The 14,281-nt window shown below is 46.3% G+C and overlaps 2 protein-coding genes across 2 annotated transcripts in view; both read left to right on the top strand.

Moving 5' to 3' along the window:
• LOC135369839 (probable cationic amino acid transporter) overlaps positions 1–14,281 on the top strand; it is a 152,975-nt gene that overhangs the window by 129,148 nt on the left and 9,546 nt on the right. The window contains exon 5 of the mRNA XM_064603393.1: positions 3,386–4,418. Coding sequence (XP_064459463.1) covers positions 3,386–4,418 — 1,033 coding nt within the window. The remainder of the gene's footprint in view (positions 1–3,385; positions 4,419–14,281) is intronic.
• Positions 1,373–2,862, top strand: LOC135369840 (uncharacterized). Its single transcript, XM_064603394.1, has one exon. It carries the CDS (start codon positions 1,531–1,533, stop codon positions 2,785–2,787), a length of 1,257 nt encoding a protein of 418 aa, XP_064459464.1. The 5' UTR covers positions 1,373–1,530; the 3' UTR covers positions 2,788–2,862.

Genomic DNA, 14,281 nt, shown 5'->3' with positions numbered 1-14,281 from the left:
TGCTTGAGGAGGGTGCTCAGGTTAAGCGCTGCAGGGAGGATGCATGCGAGCTGGTGTGGACGGAACAGGCCGTGATTCACAAAGAGGTACTTGGCCAGGGCTATTAGTATACTGTAGTCATGTTCAACTTCTAGAAATCTAGTCCGTCAACTACATACGCAGTTGGACATAAGGAGGCGCAATAGCGCGCCAGAAGAAATACTGTAGCGCCACCGCGCAGCGTAGTGTCATGTGGCCAGTCTTGACAGCTAATACGGAAGCGGAACGAGTATGATGGATTACGTTATCTGGCGGAGGAGCGAGCGTGTCCAGCGCCAACCGTCCTATCTCTGGTGCAGTAATATTTGGAGAGCTCACGGACTAATTTTTTTTCCTCCTTAAGAGAGTTATCGGGGATAGACCCAGTAGACGTCAGAGTGCTATTCGTTTGACCCTGTGGCTACAAACGGCTTCCTCTGCGACTGACTGCGACACATGCGGCATGTAGCCACTAGCCTAGCTACAACCAATACCATGTAGCCACTAAAGTGTAGCATGTAGCGTCTCGTGTCTATAGCTAGGGCCGGCGCGCAACCGATGGTTGTAATTGGCTCACAAGGAGAGCGAGACTGGGAGGTACCCAGGTGCGCATCGCGCTGCCGGCTGTGTTGTCTGGGGTTTTTCATCGGTTTTCCTCAGACGGTTTCAGTCATATGTCGGCACAGTTTCCTTACAAGTCGGGCCCAGGACGCACATTTCCAAGAGCGTTAGTCGTGACGTTGCCCACAACTGTGAGGTCAACAACGGACATCATGGCGGAATGGCCGAGGAGAAAGAATTCAAGAAGAAGAGGAATCATCATCATTGAACCAAGAACGAATTTCGACTGGACGAAGAGGATGAAGGAGAATCTCCTAAACTAAATTTAGAACCCTACACTCTTAAAAATGAACTTCACCTCATAGCACGCTCCTAGCCAACCATCGTCCCGAGTGAGATCGCTCACACCCCTGATTTGTTGAAAACGGGAGGCGTACGCCTTTTCTGTACCCGGGTTCGAATCCCGGTACCGGCTGTGGTGTCTGGGGTTTTTCCTGGGTTTTTCTCAGACGCTTTCAGACATATGTCGGCACAGTTCCCTTAGAAGTCGGCCCAGGACGCACATTCCCCCTGGGCGTGAGTCGTGACGTTGCCCACATACGTGAGGCCGACAATGGCAAGCCCTATCACCACCACCACTACCACCACTCTGTGACAATTATGAACAACATAAGTGTCACAGAAAAGGCGTACGCCTCCCGTTTTTAACAAACGACGGCAGATAACATCATTCGATATTATGGTTGTCTAGGAGCGTGCTATGCGGTGAAGTTCATTTCTAAGAGTGTAGTGTTCTTGTATATCACGAGCCAAACTCCCTTTGCGCATCAAGGTCTCTGGACGAGGAAGAGGAGGAAGAAGAAGAATCTCCCTTAGTGGCTCACGGCCACGTTTTGATTAGGCGAAGAAGAAGAAGAAGAACATTCACAACCAACAGACGGCCGCGCAAGAATGACCAGTCAAGACCTGCTCCTGAATCTGGTCTTTCGCAGCGTACTAACCGCCGTTTCAACCGTCATTGCTGCGGAACCAGTTGCGAAAGACAGCATCACAGATATCGTACCACAAGAGTTCTCACAAGGCTCGATCAAAGTGACTTACGGTATAATCATCATCACCAACCGAACCATACTCAACGAGAAGCAAGTACAAACCGAGCCCAGCGTCGCATTTAACTCCTTCATCGATGAGCGCTACAGTTTAATCATGCTGGACGTCGAATCGCACTACACCCACTGGCTGAAAGTTAATATGAGAGGTGGCGATGCCACTAATGGGGATGATGTTCAAAAGTATCACTCCCCTGCACCAGACGCGCAAAGGACGTACCTGCTCGTCGTATTCCGGCAGAACAAGGAACTAGACGTCGACCTGGTAGCTGCAACACTGAAGAAGTCTTACAAACGGGTCAACATAACGGCGTTCCCACGGAAGTACAGCCTCGGAAATGCATTAGGGAGCACGTACTTTACAGTGATAAAGAGCACGACTACAGAAGTGACGCTTCCTACGTTAATAACGCTTCCCAACGGCAAAGTGAATCTAAGCCTGTTGCTCCCGAACCTCATGTTGGACAACATCGTCCCGACATTTCTGCCAGAAACTCCGCAAGGCACCGTCGAAGTAGAGTATCCTGGAGGTAGAGACGTAAGGATGGGGACGTTGTTCGCAGCGTTGGACCTGGGGAAGGCACCCATTGTACGGTTCACGTCAACGCCTGGGCAGTATTACACTCTGATATTGTCCGATATTGATGCAAAGTTTTGGAGGCACTGGTTGGTGATCAATATTGCGAACGGGAACGTGACGGAAGGTGATGTAATCACCCCGTACGTGGGTCCTGTCACCGATACGCGCCACCGATACCTTTTCCTGCTTTATCGGCAGAGAGAAGTCCTGAACGTCATCCACGTATCGGATGCCATATCGAAAATGGACATCTGGACAGACTTCAGAACGTTATCTTCGATGTTTAACCTTGGGGCGCCTGTGGCGGTCAACTATTTTGCGGCCTTGTGCAAGCAAGATTTTAAGACCCGAAAGACTGAGAGCACCACCAGTGTCACGCGTGGTGATGCTCCAGGAAATACGTCGTCTATTACTCAGCCGCTAAAATCTGCATCGTCATCTCGTTTACCTAGCGTATCACGTCAGCTACTGACGAGTATCATCTGCCTCGTCTTCGTACGTGAAGGTCCTCGACTGTGAGCGCGGCAACGCGACAAGATGGACGATTTCTTGGTGTAGAACATAACATGTTCGAATCTCATATCGCACGTCCAAATTAACACTATGTATGCAATAAATGCCCTAAATGTTATTTAGGTGTATGCGGAGTAGCCTTTTTTAATGTAACTAATACAGCACGCGTCAACCTCGGGTAACACAAAGGTGAACAAAATAATAATTAGCATTTAAATTGCTGTATCTTTTGGCGTGTGCATGTTGTGCTTGTTTGGTGTACGTAAGCGTGACTCGCTTCTTTCCCTAGACAGTAGACGTTCAGTGCACAAGGCGGCACGAATGCTTCTTACAACGTTCTAAAACTTGAAGAAACCCTTGATAAGCAAGTGCATTTGGAGCCAAAGATAAATGTCTGCCGCTGTACGCTGGCATGAATCTTGCCCTCTTCAACCTGACTTAAGTCCTTGAACAGAAATACTCGATTATTCAATGTCCGAGTCACCGTTGGCCGAGTTCGCATTGTGAATTCCTGTTGATGTACAGAATTATTCATCAAAATGTGTTACTAAAGTGCATGTCTATGTCGGACTCTAACAAAAAACCTTCCTTTCGTATCACGCAGGTATTCAACGGAGCAGCCACATGCACGTTTGCATTCCTGGGCTACGACCTCATTGCCCAGATATCTAAAGAAACTCCGGACCGATCGCGGGTCGTTCCATCAGCCGTCAGCTTGGTCTTCCTGCTGAGCCTGCTGGGTTGCTTCAGCAGCTCTGTCGCCGTCACCCTCCTTGCTCCTCACTCCCTGCTTTCTGGTTCTGCGCCCCTTCTACAAGCCCCTCTGAGCCGAGACCTCCCTGGACTCGTCTGGGTGCTCGGCATCGGAGCGTTATGTGGCCTTGCTTCTGCAGTTGCAGCTTCAATACGAGGTCTTTCATCACTCCTTTCTTCACTGTCTTCTGACGGCCTCCTCTGCGGTCTCACCAGAGGGCCAGGTCGTGCCTCCGTAACCGCAAGTCTAGTAGTAGCCATGTGCGCGTTATTCGTCCATCCCAACACTCTTCTAGCAATCTTAGGACTTGGCACCATTGTGTCCCTCATGGCGGCAGCGGCATCGGTGCTCGCACTGCGCTATGGTCTCATAGACAACCTCCCGGTGGAGCTGGGGGACATAAGCAGGGACTCAAGTGCGACGCTGACGAGGGTACTCGAAGGTACGACGCCCGACGACGGCTACGGGTCGTTTCAGCGGAGGACATGGTCTGTAGAACTGGTTAATCAAAGCTTCGTGACGTCACTCGGTGGAGGCAAACAATGCCCTCCCAACAGAACTTCAGCCAATCGGACAGCGGTGTTGGTGTGCGCGATGGTGGCGCTTATGTTCCTGATGGGTGTCCTGACGGTGCATGTTCCGCGGCTGGTGAGTGGTGTGGGGCGTTGGTGGCTGGAGGTCCTGGCGACTGCGGCGTTTCTAGCTGTGCTCGTGCTCTCTGCGGCGGTGGTGAGGCAACCACGCCATGACGCTCATACGGGTGGTCGCAACGCGGTGCCCTGTGTGCCTCTGCTACCTCTGTGCGCGCTGTGGATGGACGTGCATCTGTGTGTTTGTCTTCCTTACACCGCTTGGCTGGCATTTCTCGTCTGGCAACTCCTAGGTGTGTATGGCGATTTTATGTTTACAAATTACTTTCTTGTCGAGGCGACACGACATAAAAGAACTAGGACTATGGAAATACCATGAGTCATAGGACTAGGACTATGGAACTATGGCTAGGATTCACGGTGAGACCCTCACTAGGGCCGCCACTATGTCGCCTCTTGGTGGAGATCCTCGGATGAGTTTCCTTTCTCTTAATTACAGTAAAAACGGTAATATTGATACGAAAATGCGACTTACTTGGAACGCATATGTCGTTTTCGTCACGCATTATCAGGAAATATCAACGCTGGACAACCTCTTACACATGTAATGCTTTGATAGTCAATGCAATGTGCGGATACTGCCCGGGAACATCCCCACGACACGGTTCGTTCAGTGAACACCAGGGGGCGACTCCCAAACTTTTCGGCGCCAATGCATAAATCAAGATAACAAAGCGATGAAGTTACACGAAATAGAATCCTCAAGTGACATTGTAGAAGGAAAACTGTAACGTAACGGTAACGCTACTCTAACGGTAACATAAAGTAAGAATAGTGAACGCTAGTAGACCGCCGAAAAAATGGTACCTACCGTCTAAAAAAACCCGTATCTAACGTATCTAAAAAAAAAAGCGTATCTACCGTACCCACTCAACGGATAAGATTCTTCGTGATGCAGGCTGCCATTGGTTCCGCTAGCTTGGTGACGTTAATACTCTCTAATACAAGCACACCAGCTCGCGTGACCCAGTGGTTAGCGTGCTGGTCATGTCACGTCGAGACTGCAAGGTACCTGTGTTCGAATACCCAGGCCGGCTATCCTGTCTGGGTTTTTTTACTGGTATTTTCCCAGACGCTGTCAGACATACGGCGGCGCAGTCCCCTTAGCAGTCGGCCCCGGACGCATAATTCCCCCAGAGCGCGTTAGTCGTGACGTTGCCCACCTCTGTGAGGCCGACGACGGCCAGCTCTTATACAAGCATTACAAACACAATGAGACGGTGTAGATTCGTTGAGGTACTGTTTAACGAGAGATTACCATTACTTATTTATTTTGTTGTACTTCTGGCAAGTTACTGTGCCGTGGAAGCAGTGAGCATGATGAAAATAAATACATGTAAATAAGTAGACACATGAAAAACTACATATACATGCGTACATAGACAGGCTCTCCATGGGAATCACACGAATCACAACTTACACCAATAATTACAACTTGCTTAGCGAGAAGTCAATCCATTTCGTCAGGGCTAGATATGTGGGAGCATACGCAACTTATGCAAAGACACAGCTGGCGCATCATGGGACATGTCACCATTTGAATATTTGAATCACAACCTACATCTGCAATTGAGATAATAGTTTAAACAATCAACATTGAATAACTTCGATGTCCAGGATAGGCGCTGTCCGCTCTCTATTTATCCAATAACCCTTTCCACAGTTTCTTATGGAACAAAAAATAGAGAGTGTTCAAGTCGCTAATTGCCAACGAAAAGTAATTAATGCTTGATGCAATTGGTACTCGATTATGCTGACTATTCCTTTGCGGAACACATTTTCGCGCCTGATTCTTTCTCGAATGCAGTGCAGGTGCTTCCCTTGTGGTATTGCGCTCCAAAACCCTCTCACGCTTACGCATATTTCGACATGCATTCCAGACCTGATTGTCCCTGGGACTGGTTGTGATTAAGGGACGGTCACACCCAGAAACCCATCTATGGGACCGACAATCTACCCGGCTAATTTTTTTCGTCCGAAAAGTGCTTAGATGTTAAATAAGTGAATGTTAAAGATCACCGCTGCTTCCACGGCCGCAAAAGCTGACACGGCGTGACGTCAGTTCGTAAGCGAGAGAGTGAGAGAGAGAGAGAGAGAGCGGTGCTCAGAGGAGGAAAGGCGCCATCCAGACGCCCCGTACGGCCGCGGCATTCCTTTTCTCAAGGTCGCACCCTCATTGGTGCATAGGGTGTGACGTTTTCTCGTTTTTCCAGATTAGGAACTCCGGCATACTCTCAACGTCCGGCGTCTGCTCTCGTCACGTATTCCGTCGAATAGCAGTCAAACTACGCCATTATTTCGCGTGGGATTTTCGATGCCGGGGTCAGTGGTCGAGGAACTAATAAAATTAAACTAATAAAATGAACGAATGGAACTAAATGGACTGAACTAACTAAATGGAACTAATAAAACTATAAAATAATGGAACTAAAACGAACTAATAAAACGCTGGAACTAATAAAATGACACTATAGTTCCGCTAATGGAACTAAATCGACTAAACTAACTAACTAAATGGAACTACTAAAACTATTAAAACTAAAAGGAACTAATAGAACGCTGGAACTAATAAAATGACACTATAGTTTCACTAATGGAACTAAATGGACTAAACTAACTAACTAAATGGAACTAATAAAACTATTAAAACATAATGAAACTAAGGAACTAATAAAATGACACTATAGTTTCGAAATCGACTGAAACGGATGCGGCAGTCTCATTAAGGAACGATGACTGGCAAGAAACTCACGAAACAAACAAACAAACAAGAAAAGTGCTTCCCAACCCCAGATAGCTCAAGTAGACATTCCAGTTGTATAAAGGAACCGGCAAACATCTCTCCTCGCATTGCGAATGGAAGCAACACATGTACCGGTATACAACCCTGAAACTTCACCAGTGCAAGAGAAGAGCCTGGGAGGGACGGTTTCATAAACGCAGATAAACAGCCCACGCTGGAACTTCCATTATTGCTTCTAAATACAACACAGCTCGTGGACGCTTTGGCGGCGCTCTTTTGTTGCGATGACGGTCCTTCCATTTGCTTCGGCAGGATGGCTTAGGGGAGATTATGAAAGGAACGGCGACTCTTCCGGTGTTTTCATTAAGTCCTTTTTGTTGGTGTTGTTGTTGTTGTTTGCGAAAGCTACAGACTGAATGACTCTACTGTAGATTAAATATTTGTGCATCCCGCGACGTATGTGGTGGCAAGCTCTTTGCGGTCGAGTTATTTTCTTGAGTTGCCCGCCGTGTGTCTCTGCCGTTCTTCTTTCTTCCGTCTCTGGCTTTCTTCAACTATGGAATTTATTCTCCAGCGCACTTGCACTTATGCTATTATCACTTATTTTCTTTACGTTTGATTATTAAGTCTGTTTTTTTTTTTTTTTTATTGTTTGGGTATGTTCTTGCATTATGTTTGAGGCTACGAACTACGTACTCCCATTATTCCTAAGCATATACAGTCAAACCTCGCTTTACGAACACCCTTCGTTTCTCAGAAAATCGTTCGTAAATCGAGGTATTCGTAAATCGAGGTCCGAGGTGTGCAGTACACAAATACCTCACAAAACCACGGGAAATTGATTTGAATAAGTTTTATTTTTGAAAATACTGCGTAATTGTGCTTTGCACCATACTTTCTGCAGGGTCTATCATGTTTAGAAGAGATGACACAAGTCTGACACTTGACTCATCCACCGGGTCCTCAAAGTACCGTATCGCGCGCGGATGAGACTGTTTCCAACGGCAAATATCACGCTTGTCACCGACTGTCAGGACTGAACGCCTTCTCTTGGAACGGCAAGATGTTTCCATCTCGGAGACCTAGTCCAAACTCACAACCGTTCGGCTGTTCTTTCAGGGAATGGTGAATCATGTTTGTGGAACGTAGTGGCGTTGGGACATTGTATGTTTGACCTCTGCAGCATGTACTGAGGAACTTTCGTTATCCTCCGGTCCATTGGCCTGTCCTCTGTACGTTCATAACGCTCGTTCATATATCGAGGTCAGAATGGCTTGGCTACTTTGGGTCCGTTCCCTAATAATCCGTTCATAGTTCGGATATCGAGGGTTCGTAAAACGAGGTCAAAATGCACGGAAAAAGTTTGGTTCCCTGTGGAGCCGTTCGTAAGTTGAGGGAATTCGTATATCGAGGGTTCATAAAACCAGGTCCGACTGTAGTATTTAATACCGGCGTTATGGGTTCTAATATATCTATTTGGTTGTTGCTAGTGATTTGCGCAGTGACCATTGACCGTGGAAAATGATCAAGTATGAACCAAACTCTGATTAGAATCGGCTGGGCTGCATTACACATGCATATAGGGGCTCAACGTGTTTTAAAGCTTAAAGACGATGCCGCTTTCGCAGTCTTGTGTGCGAAGGTAGACACTGGTAATGAAACAGACAGGCCTCCGCATTAGAGCAAGTTGGGAAAATAGCATATTAGAAAACAAGATATGAGAAGAAGCTGTAAAGCGGAAATTGAAGCTGTAGAATGGAATGCAAGAAAACCGGTAGCCTATTTAGGTACAGTTCTTGCTACAGTTATTCCCAGTCAGGCATTTTAATATGGTAATATAAAATATACCGTTGCTTTGCATCTATCTTTTAATGAATGCACCATTCACCAATACAATACATTCACCAATACACCTGCGTTGAGTTCACGGAGGTCACTGTGTGACGTTTTCTTTCTCCATAAGCTTTTGAACAATAAGGTCGATTCAAGTTGCCTTCTCTCTGACATATGTTTTCGATGCACTGCTCGTTCTAGTAGGACTCCTTTACTTTTTTACCCGTCCGTGTGTAACTCAATAGTACCTACTTCTCGAATGCAACTTTTGTATAATCAGATAGTGTGCGCGGATCTTGATATTTTCTCTAATTATAGACAATTTAGGTCTGTATGTGTATCGATTATTTGTTAATTCCACAGTATTGTATAACTTGCGCGAATTTTGGCCTTTGCCTATGTATCTGTATTTTGTAATTTTGACTGGTGCACTGCCTAGAAGGCCTCTGGCTGTTGGCAGGTACCGAACAAAAAATAAACTCACTTATCACTTATCACCATGGAAGCACAGCTATACTGAACAAGTACATGACGCAGTTCCGAGGATAATCTGAGCCGCAGACTGTCATCAACACTGCACTCTTAAAATCTGCACCGGCTTCCGGACAACTTTTATTTGCCCCTAAATACAGCGTGTCGACGAGCTCTTTTTAAAGCAATTACTTTTTGCATTCACTCGAAATCCCTCTTCGCGTTCATCATCCCAGACTTGCTTTTCACGCAAGACATGACGCTAGAGAATGATACAAAAGCCATGTTTCGAACGTCGCCATTGAAAGAGCACGTATAGATTCTGTAATCGAAATGGAAACCCTTCGGAACGTGATCGTCATATAATGGAACTCCAAAATACGTGCCCCGAAAGACGCCTCCTCTCGAGATGAAATTTCTAGCTCTGCCGGTGCGCAGAGTCTTCCGAGAAAATAAAAAAATAAATATAAAAAAAAACTTCTTCAGAGACTTTCAGACGCACGAAAAAGACTCTTTTGTGTTTATATTAATTTGTTCCTTCTTCCCGACCTTGTGTTTTGCACTGTGTTTGTGTCTGGTACGAGGGGCGGGAGGGATAGTTACATAAGGTATTAAATTACGTTGCGCAGCTACTTTGAGGCGATCTTGATGCTGCAATATTGTTCTGGTTTAAGGCTGTGCAGGTGCCCTGGGAAATGTTCCATTCCCGCTATACTGGGAATAACGTTGCCTGTAATTTGGGATACGAAAGCGTCGTGTTTTGCGTCCCAAGTTTGGGCGCGGACGGTTTAATCCATCAACCCTAATTTGTTTCCCTTTAGTGGTGTACAGACTAGAGGCTCGATGGTCGAGGCTTTGCAAGGCAAACCACTGATTTGCAAGGCACCATTATAGAGTTCTGCAGGGTTATTCTAGCAAACGTTACAGATTTCGATCGCACTGTAAAAACAGAAGACTAGGTTTGACCCATCCCAAACTTTGCAGACTGATAGCCATTTATCTGAAGTTTCATTCGAATTTTTTGTAAGCGCTATGGTCATGTAGAAAGAAAATTAAAAATAAAGCAAAATCACGCTCCATGCATTTTCAATGGCCTATCCCACGCAAACCCCGCCATTTTTTTCTTGTGTCTGCTTCACACTCACATCACTTCACACAGGTAGCGCTGCCTACAACGATGTGACATGCTGATTCGGACGTTATGCACCAATCCTCATGTTCCAGTCCTGTTCTGTATGCTGGTGCCACCTGTGTGTGGTGAAATGAAAATGAAGCGCACACAGCAAAAAATGGCGGCTTTCGAGTGAGATGCATAAAAAATGCATAGAGTGAAACTTTGCTTGATTTTCAATTTTTCTTCTACAGGACCATAACGCTCACAAAAAATTCCAACAAAACTTCAGACAAATGGCTACCAGCCTGCAAAGTTTGGTGTAGGATAAACCTCGTCTTCCATGAGAGAACTGAGGCTGGAACAACATAGAAACGGGACAAATACATACAAATCCTTAAATTACCTAAAAAGCTGGCTAACCTTTTCAGTGACTTCCATCGTTCGCCCCATTTTTACGATGCGATCAAAATGTGTAACGTTTGCTAGACTAACCCTGTAGTACATCGTACGCTGTCGCCCTTGCGCACGCAAGCGATAGCGTGCGACGTACTAAAACTCACTATTATTTGTGGAATGGGTGAAGCGTACGCCTGTTCGCGACGGTTAGCGTATACGTGCGTAAGTGCCACGAAAAGGCGTACGCCTCCCGTTTTCAACAAATCAGGGGAGAGAACGATTTCGATAGGGCTGACTAGGTTCGTGTTATGCGCTGAAGTTCTCTTTTTAGAGCGTTTTTTTTTTATTTTCATGTTAACGCCGCGAAGCAGCTGTGGCCACGAGCGGCGTACAAACGTGGACAGATAGAGAGAACAGCGGGAAGAAGTGGGAGATAGTTACTGTGCGCCGTGGGCCGACTTCACGACGAACCGTGCCGATATTTTTAGTGCGTATATGATGATCCGTAATTCGCCGGCGCACTTTCTCGATCTTAAAAGCAATCAACAATCTTTGAACAGCAAAATGCACAGATTCAGCTAGCTTGCTATTTCTTCGTTTCTTTTTTTTTTTTTTTCGTTCGTTGGTCACTGTTATAAACGTCCTTGAACTCTCGCTCACGATTGATTAAAAAAGATGAAGCCGTACAAGTTGCATTTCCAAACATTGCGTGTTCCTCTTTCCCTCTTTCCCTCTTTTCGATAATGGGAGAAAGGAGGGGGGCGAACTGAAACGAACTCGCGCGGAAGTAATATAGCGAGAGAGAAATAGAGTGAGGGGAATAAAAGGGAAAACAGAGCTGTGGGGTGACAAGCAACCTATCCATCACGGTTTTTTTTCCCCGTTCTCCCTCGCATCTATTGTTTATTTACCCGTTTATTTTACACGCCTGCATCCCCGAAAGTCTCGCACCGCGAACAGTACAAGCTTTTCCTTTCTTTCTTTCTTTCAAGTTATAACCATGGTGCGTTTTCCCCCCTCCTTCTGTTCACTGTCGCGCCTCCTTTCACATTTTTTTTTTTTTTTTTCAGAGAGGTCTTGTGTTCGACACTCGCATATAACGACGATTAACGCTTGTATTGATTCCGGAGATCGATGTGCGGCCTTGCTTGCACGCTGCGATTGAGGGGAAAATTAATGAAAGTCATTTATTATTTATTTTCCTTTTTCTGCCTAATGCCCAGCCGGTTTTTTAAGGGCGACGTTTCCGCGAATGTGATTTACGCTGACCAGTACGGCAGTATATTGTTATATTCGTCTTCTCTTTCTTTCTTTTCTTTTTTTCGCTGTTTCCCGTTGTCTTTTGTTATTTCAAAGTTTGGAATTTCTACAAAAATATTGCTATCAATATGGCTTATAAAATTTATATAGTATAGTCTAAAAGTTCGTCAAAAATGATTTATAAGACCTTAAAGCGGTTGTGACACTTTGACGCATGTGGTTCACTGCATCATGCACGCACTGTACCTCGTGCCTGAGGAAAAAGTGATTATTTTTTTCACTTGGTGTATAGTTTGCGCGAGATACAAACTTTCGTACACACTTCTTCATTCAGGTCTGGCCCCCAAAGAGGGACGTGAACCCCCGTTACAACTATTGGTTCTCGAAAGCACGTGATGTCTTCGTCGGATGAGTTTCGGTATTCACGGAGCCGATTTTCCGTGCGCCCATTACCCCCTCTGCTGTAAAACATGGAATGCATTGGTGGTTCACATCTATGCGACTAATACCTCAAAGGCACTGTCGCACACAATCTGGATCGGCACGCAGTCGTGGTCGCCGCAATACCGCTGGATACGCCTGCGCCGTCCGCACGTCAACTTCGTGATCTAGGTTAGGATGAAGACAACCGCGTCGTCTGCTACGAATTTCCGCCATCTTGACGCCCACACAGAGCTTGCGATGCGCTCACAAAGTGTAGCCATGTGCTTAGCTACACACACTGCATTTTGGAATTGAGTAAATGCATTGCAGAGGTGGTTTGGAAAAGTGCGGTGAAATCGGTTCACAACATTCATGCATGGTAAGCGTGGGCGTGGGCGTGGTAATGATGGCCAGACAGAGGATGGCTCCACCACACAGGAGGGAGCTAGTATTCATGCACCCTAATCAGGTTTTCTTTTGACGCCATCTGACGCGAGCTTGGCACAATACCCACCGAAGTTTCAAGTTAAAAGGAAACATTGGTTCAGGATGTCTGCTTGAATGAAATTCACGTTCAACCAAATGCTATTTCAGCTATTTCCACGTTGTTTTCTGTTTGTTTTCGGGCCATCGCCATCTTGCCATTCCGGAACAGGCAGTGCGAGTATATAGAGTAGGCGATGGTGAAAGGAAGCCACTGCGCCTGTGCCAACCCTCCTTGAAGTGCGTTATCACGTTCGCGAACATGGGACAAGTGTCTCCGTTGTTCATCTCTGTCGCCGAGACTGGCTTTCTCCGCACCTGAGGGCGATCAGGATCGCTGCCTAATCAAGATTGCGCTCAATTGGGATCCTGCGTCAGTGCGTTTGGGGAAGAATTTTCTTTTTTATTTTTTTATTTTTAAAATTCAACGTTAGCGCCGCGAAGCAACTGTGGCTACGAGAGGCGTACAGACGTGGACGGACGGAGAGAGAAGAGCAGGAAGGAGTGGGGGACAGGTGGGTTAGTATATGCGTCCTGGGCCGACTTCAGGGGGAACTGTGCCGACATTCGTCGGGAAAGTCTTCGGGAAAACCCAGGGAAAACCTCAGACAGCACAGCCGGTGACAGGATTCGAACCCGTGTCACCTCCCAGTCTCGGCGTGGAAAGCGATCATCTTAACCACAGGTGAACCACGGGAGCTGGTGAATTGTCTTTCACATTTATCCGTCATAACTTGGGGTGAAGGGGTTGCAACTCTTATAACAGTGGTGACATTAGGATGTGTAAGAGACGTTGAATGAAAAAGAAAGGGCGAGCGCGTAACAAAAGGGTGCTGACGCTTGACACGTCAAAATTCTAATGAGCAACGAATCTGGCGTAATTCCAGAAAAAATTCTTCTCGAAAGCTTACATCTATAACCGCGGTTAGCAGTTAAAGCTACATCTGAGAGTATCCATCGTGCTTACGTTACCCAGCCAACATTGCGCCCGCTCCTAGTTGGCCTTTTGACCATTCTTATCTCTCCGCGCAAAAACGTCTACTTGAAATTGCTTTTCATGAGGCCCTGTAAATCTTGGCTGCATCCTTCCACGATTATAAGTCACTTCCTACGCAGTCGCTATAATACGCACAGTCAACACCTACAAAAAAAAACAGAGAAGGAAAAAAAAGCAGGAACGAGCTATGTAGACCCAACGTCTCCAAAGCGGTAGCTCAAGAAAATCTCTTCTCGTAACGTCTTTTGCGCTATCCGGTAAAATGTCACGGGCTGCACGTGGAATGGAGCAGAGCTTGTTCGGATGACAGGGCTTGCCATTGACGACAGCTTCGTAGAAGACTCCGATTTTTTGGCTTCTTTTTAAAAAGGACTGG

This window comes from Ornithodoros turicata, chromosome 10, assembly GCF_037126465.1.
Source record: "Ornithodoros turicata isolate Travis chromosome 10, ASM3712646v1, whole genome shotgun sequence".
Lineage (NCBI taxonomy): Eukaryota > Metazoa > Arthropoda > Arachnida > Ixodida > Argasidae > Ornithodoros > Ornithodoros turicata.
The sequence above is the reverse complement of the archived record's forward strand: the minus strand, read 5'-3'. Positions and strand labels throughout refer to the sequence as shown.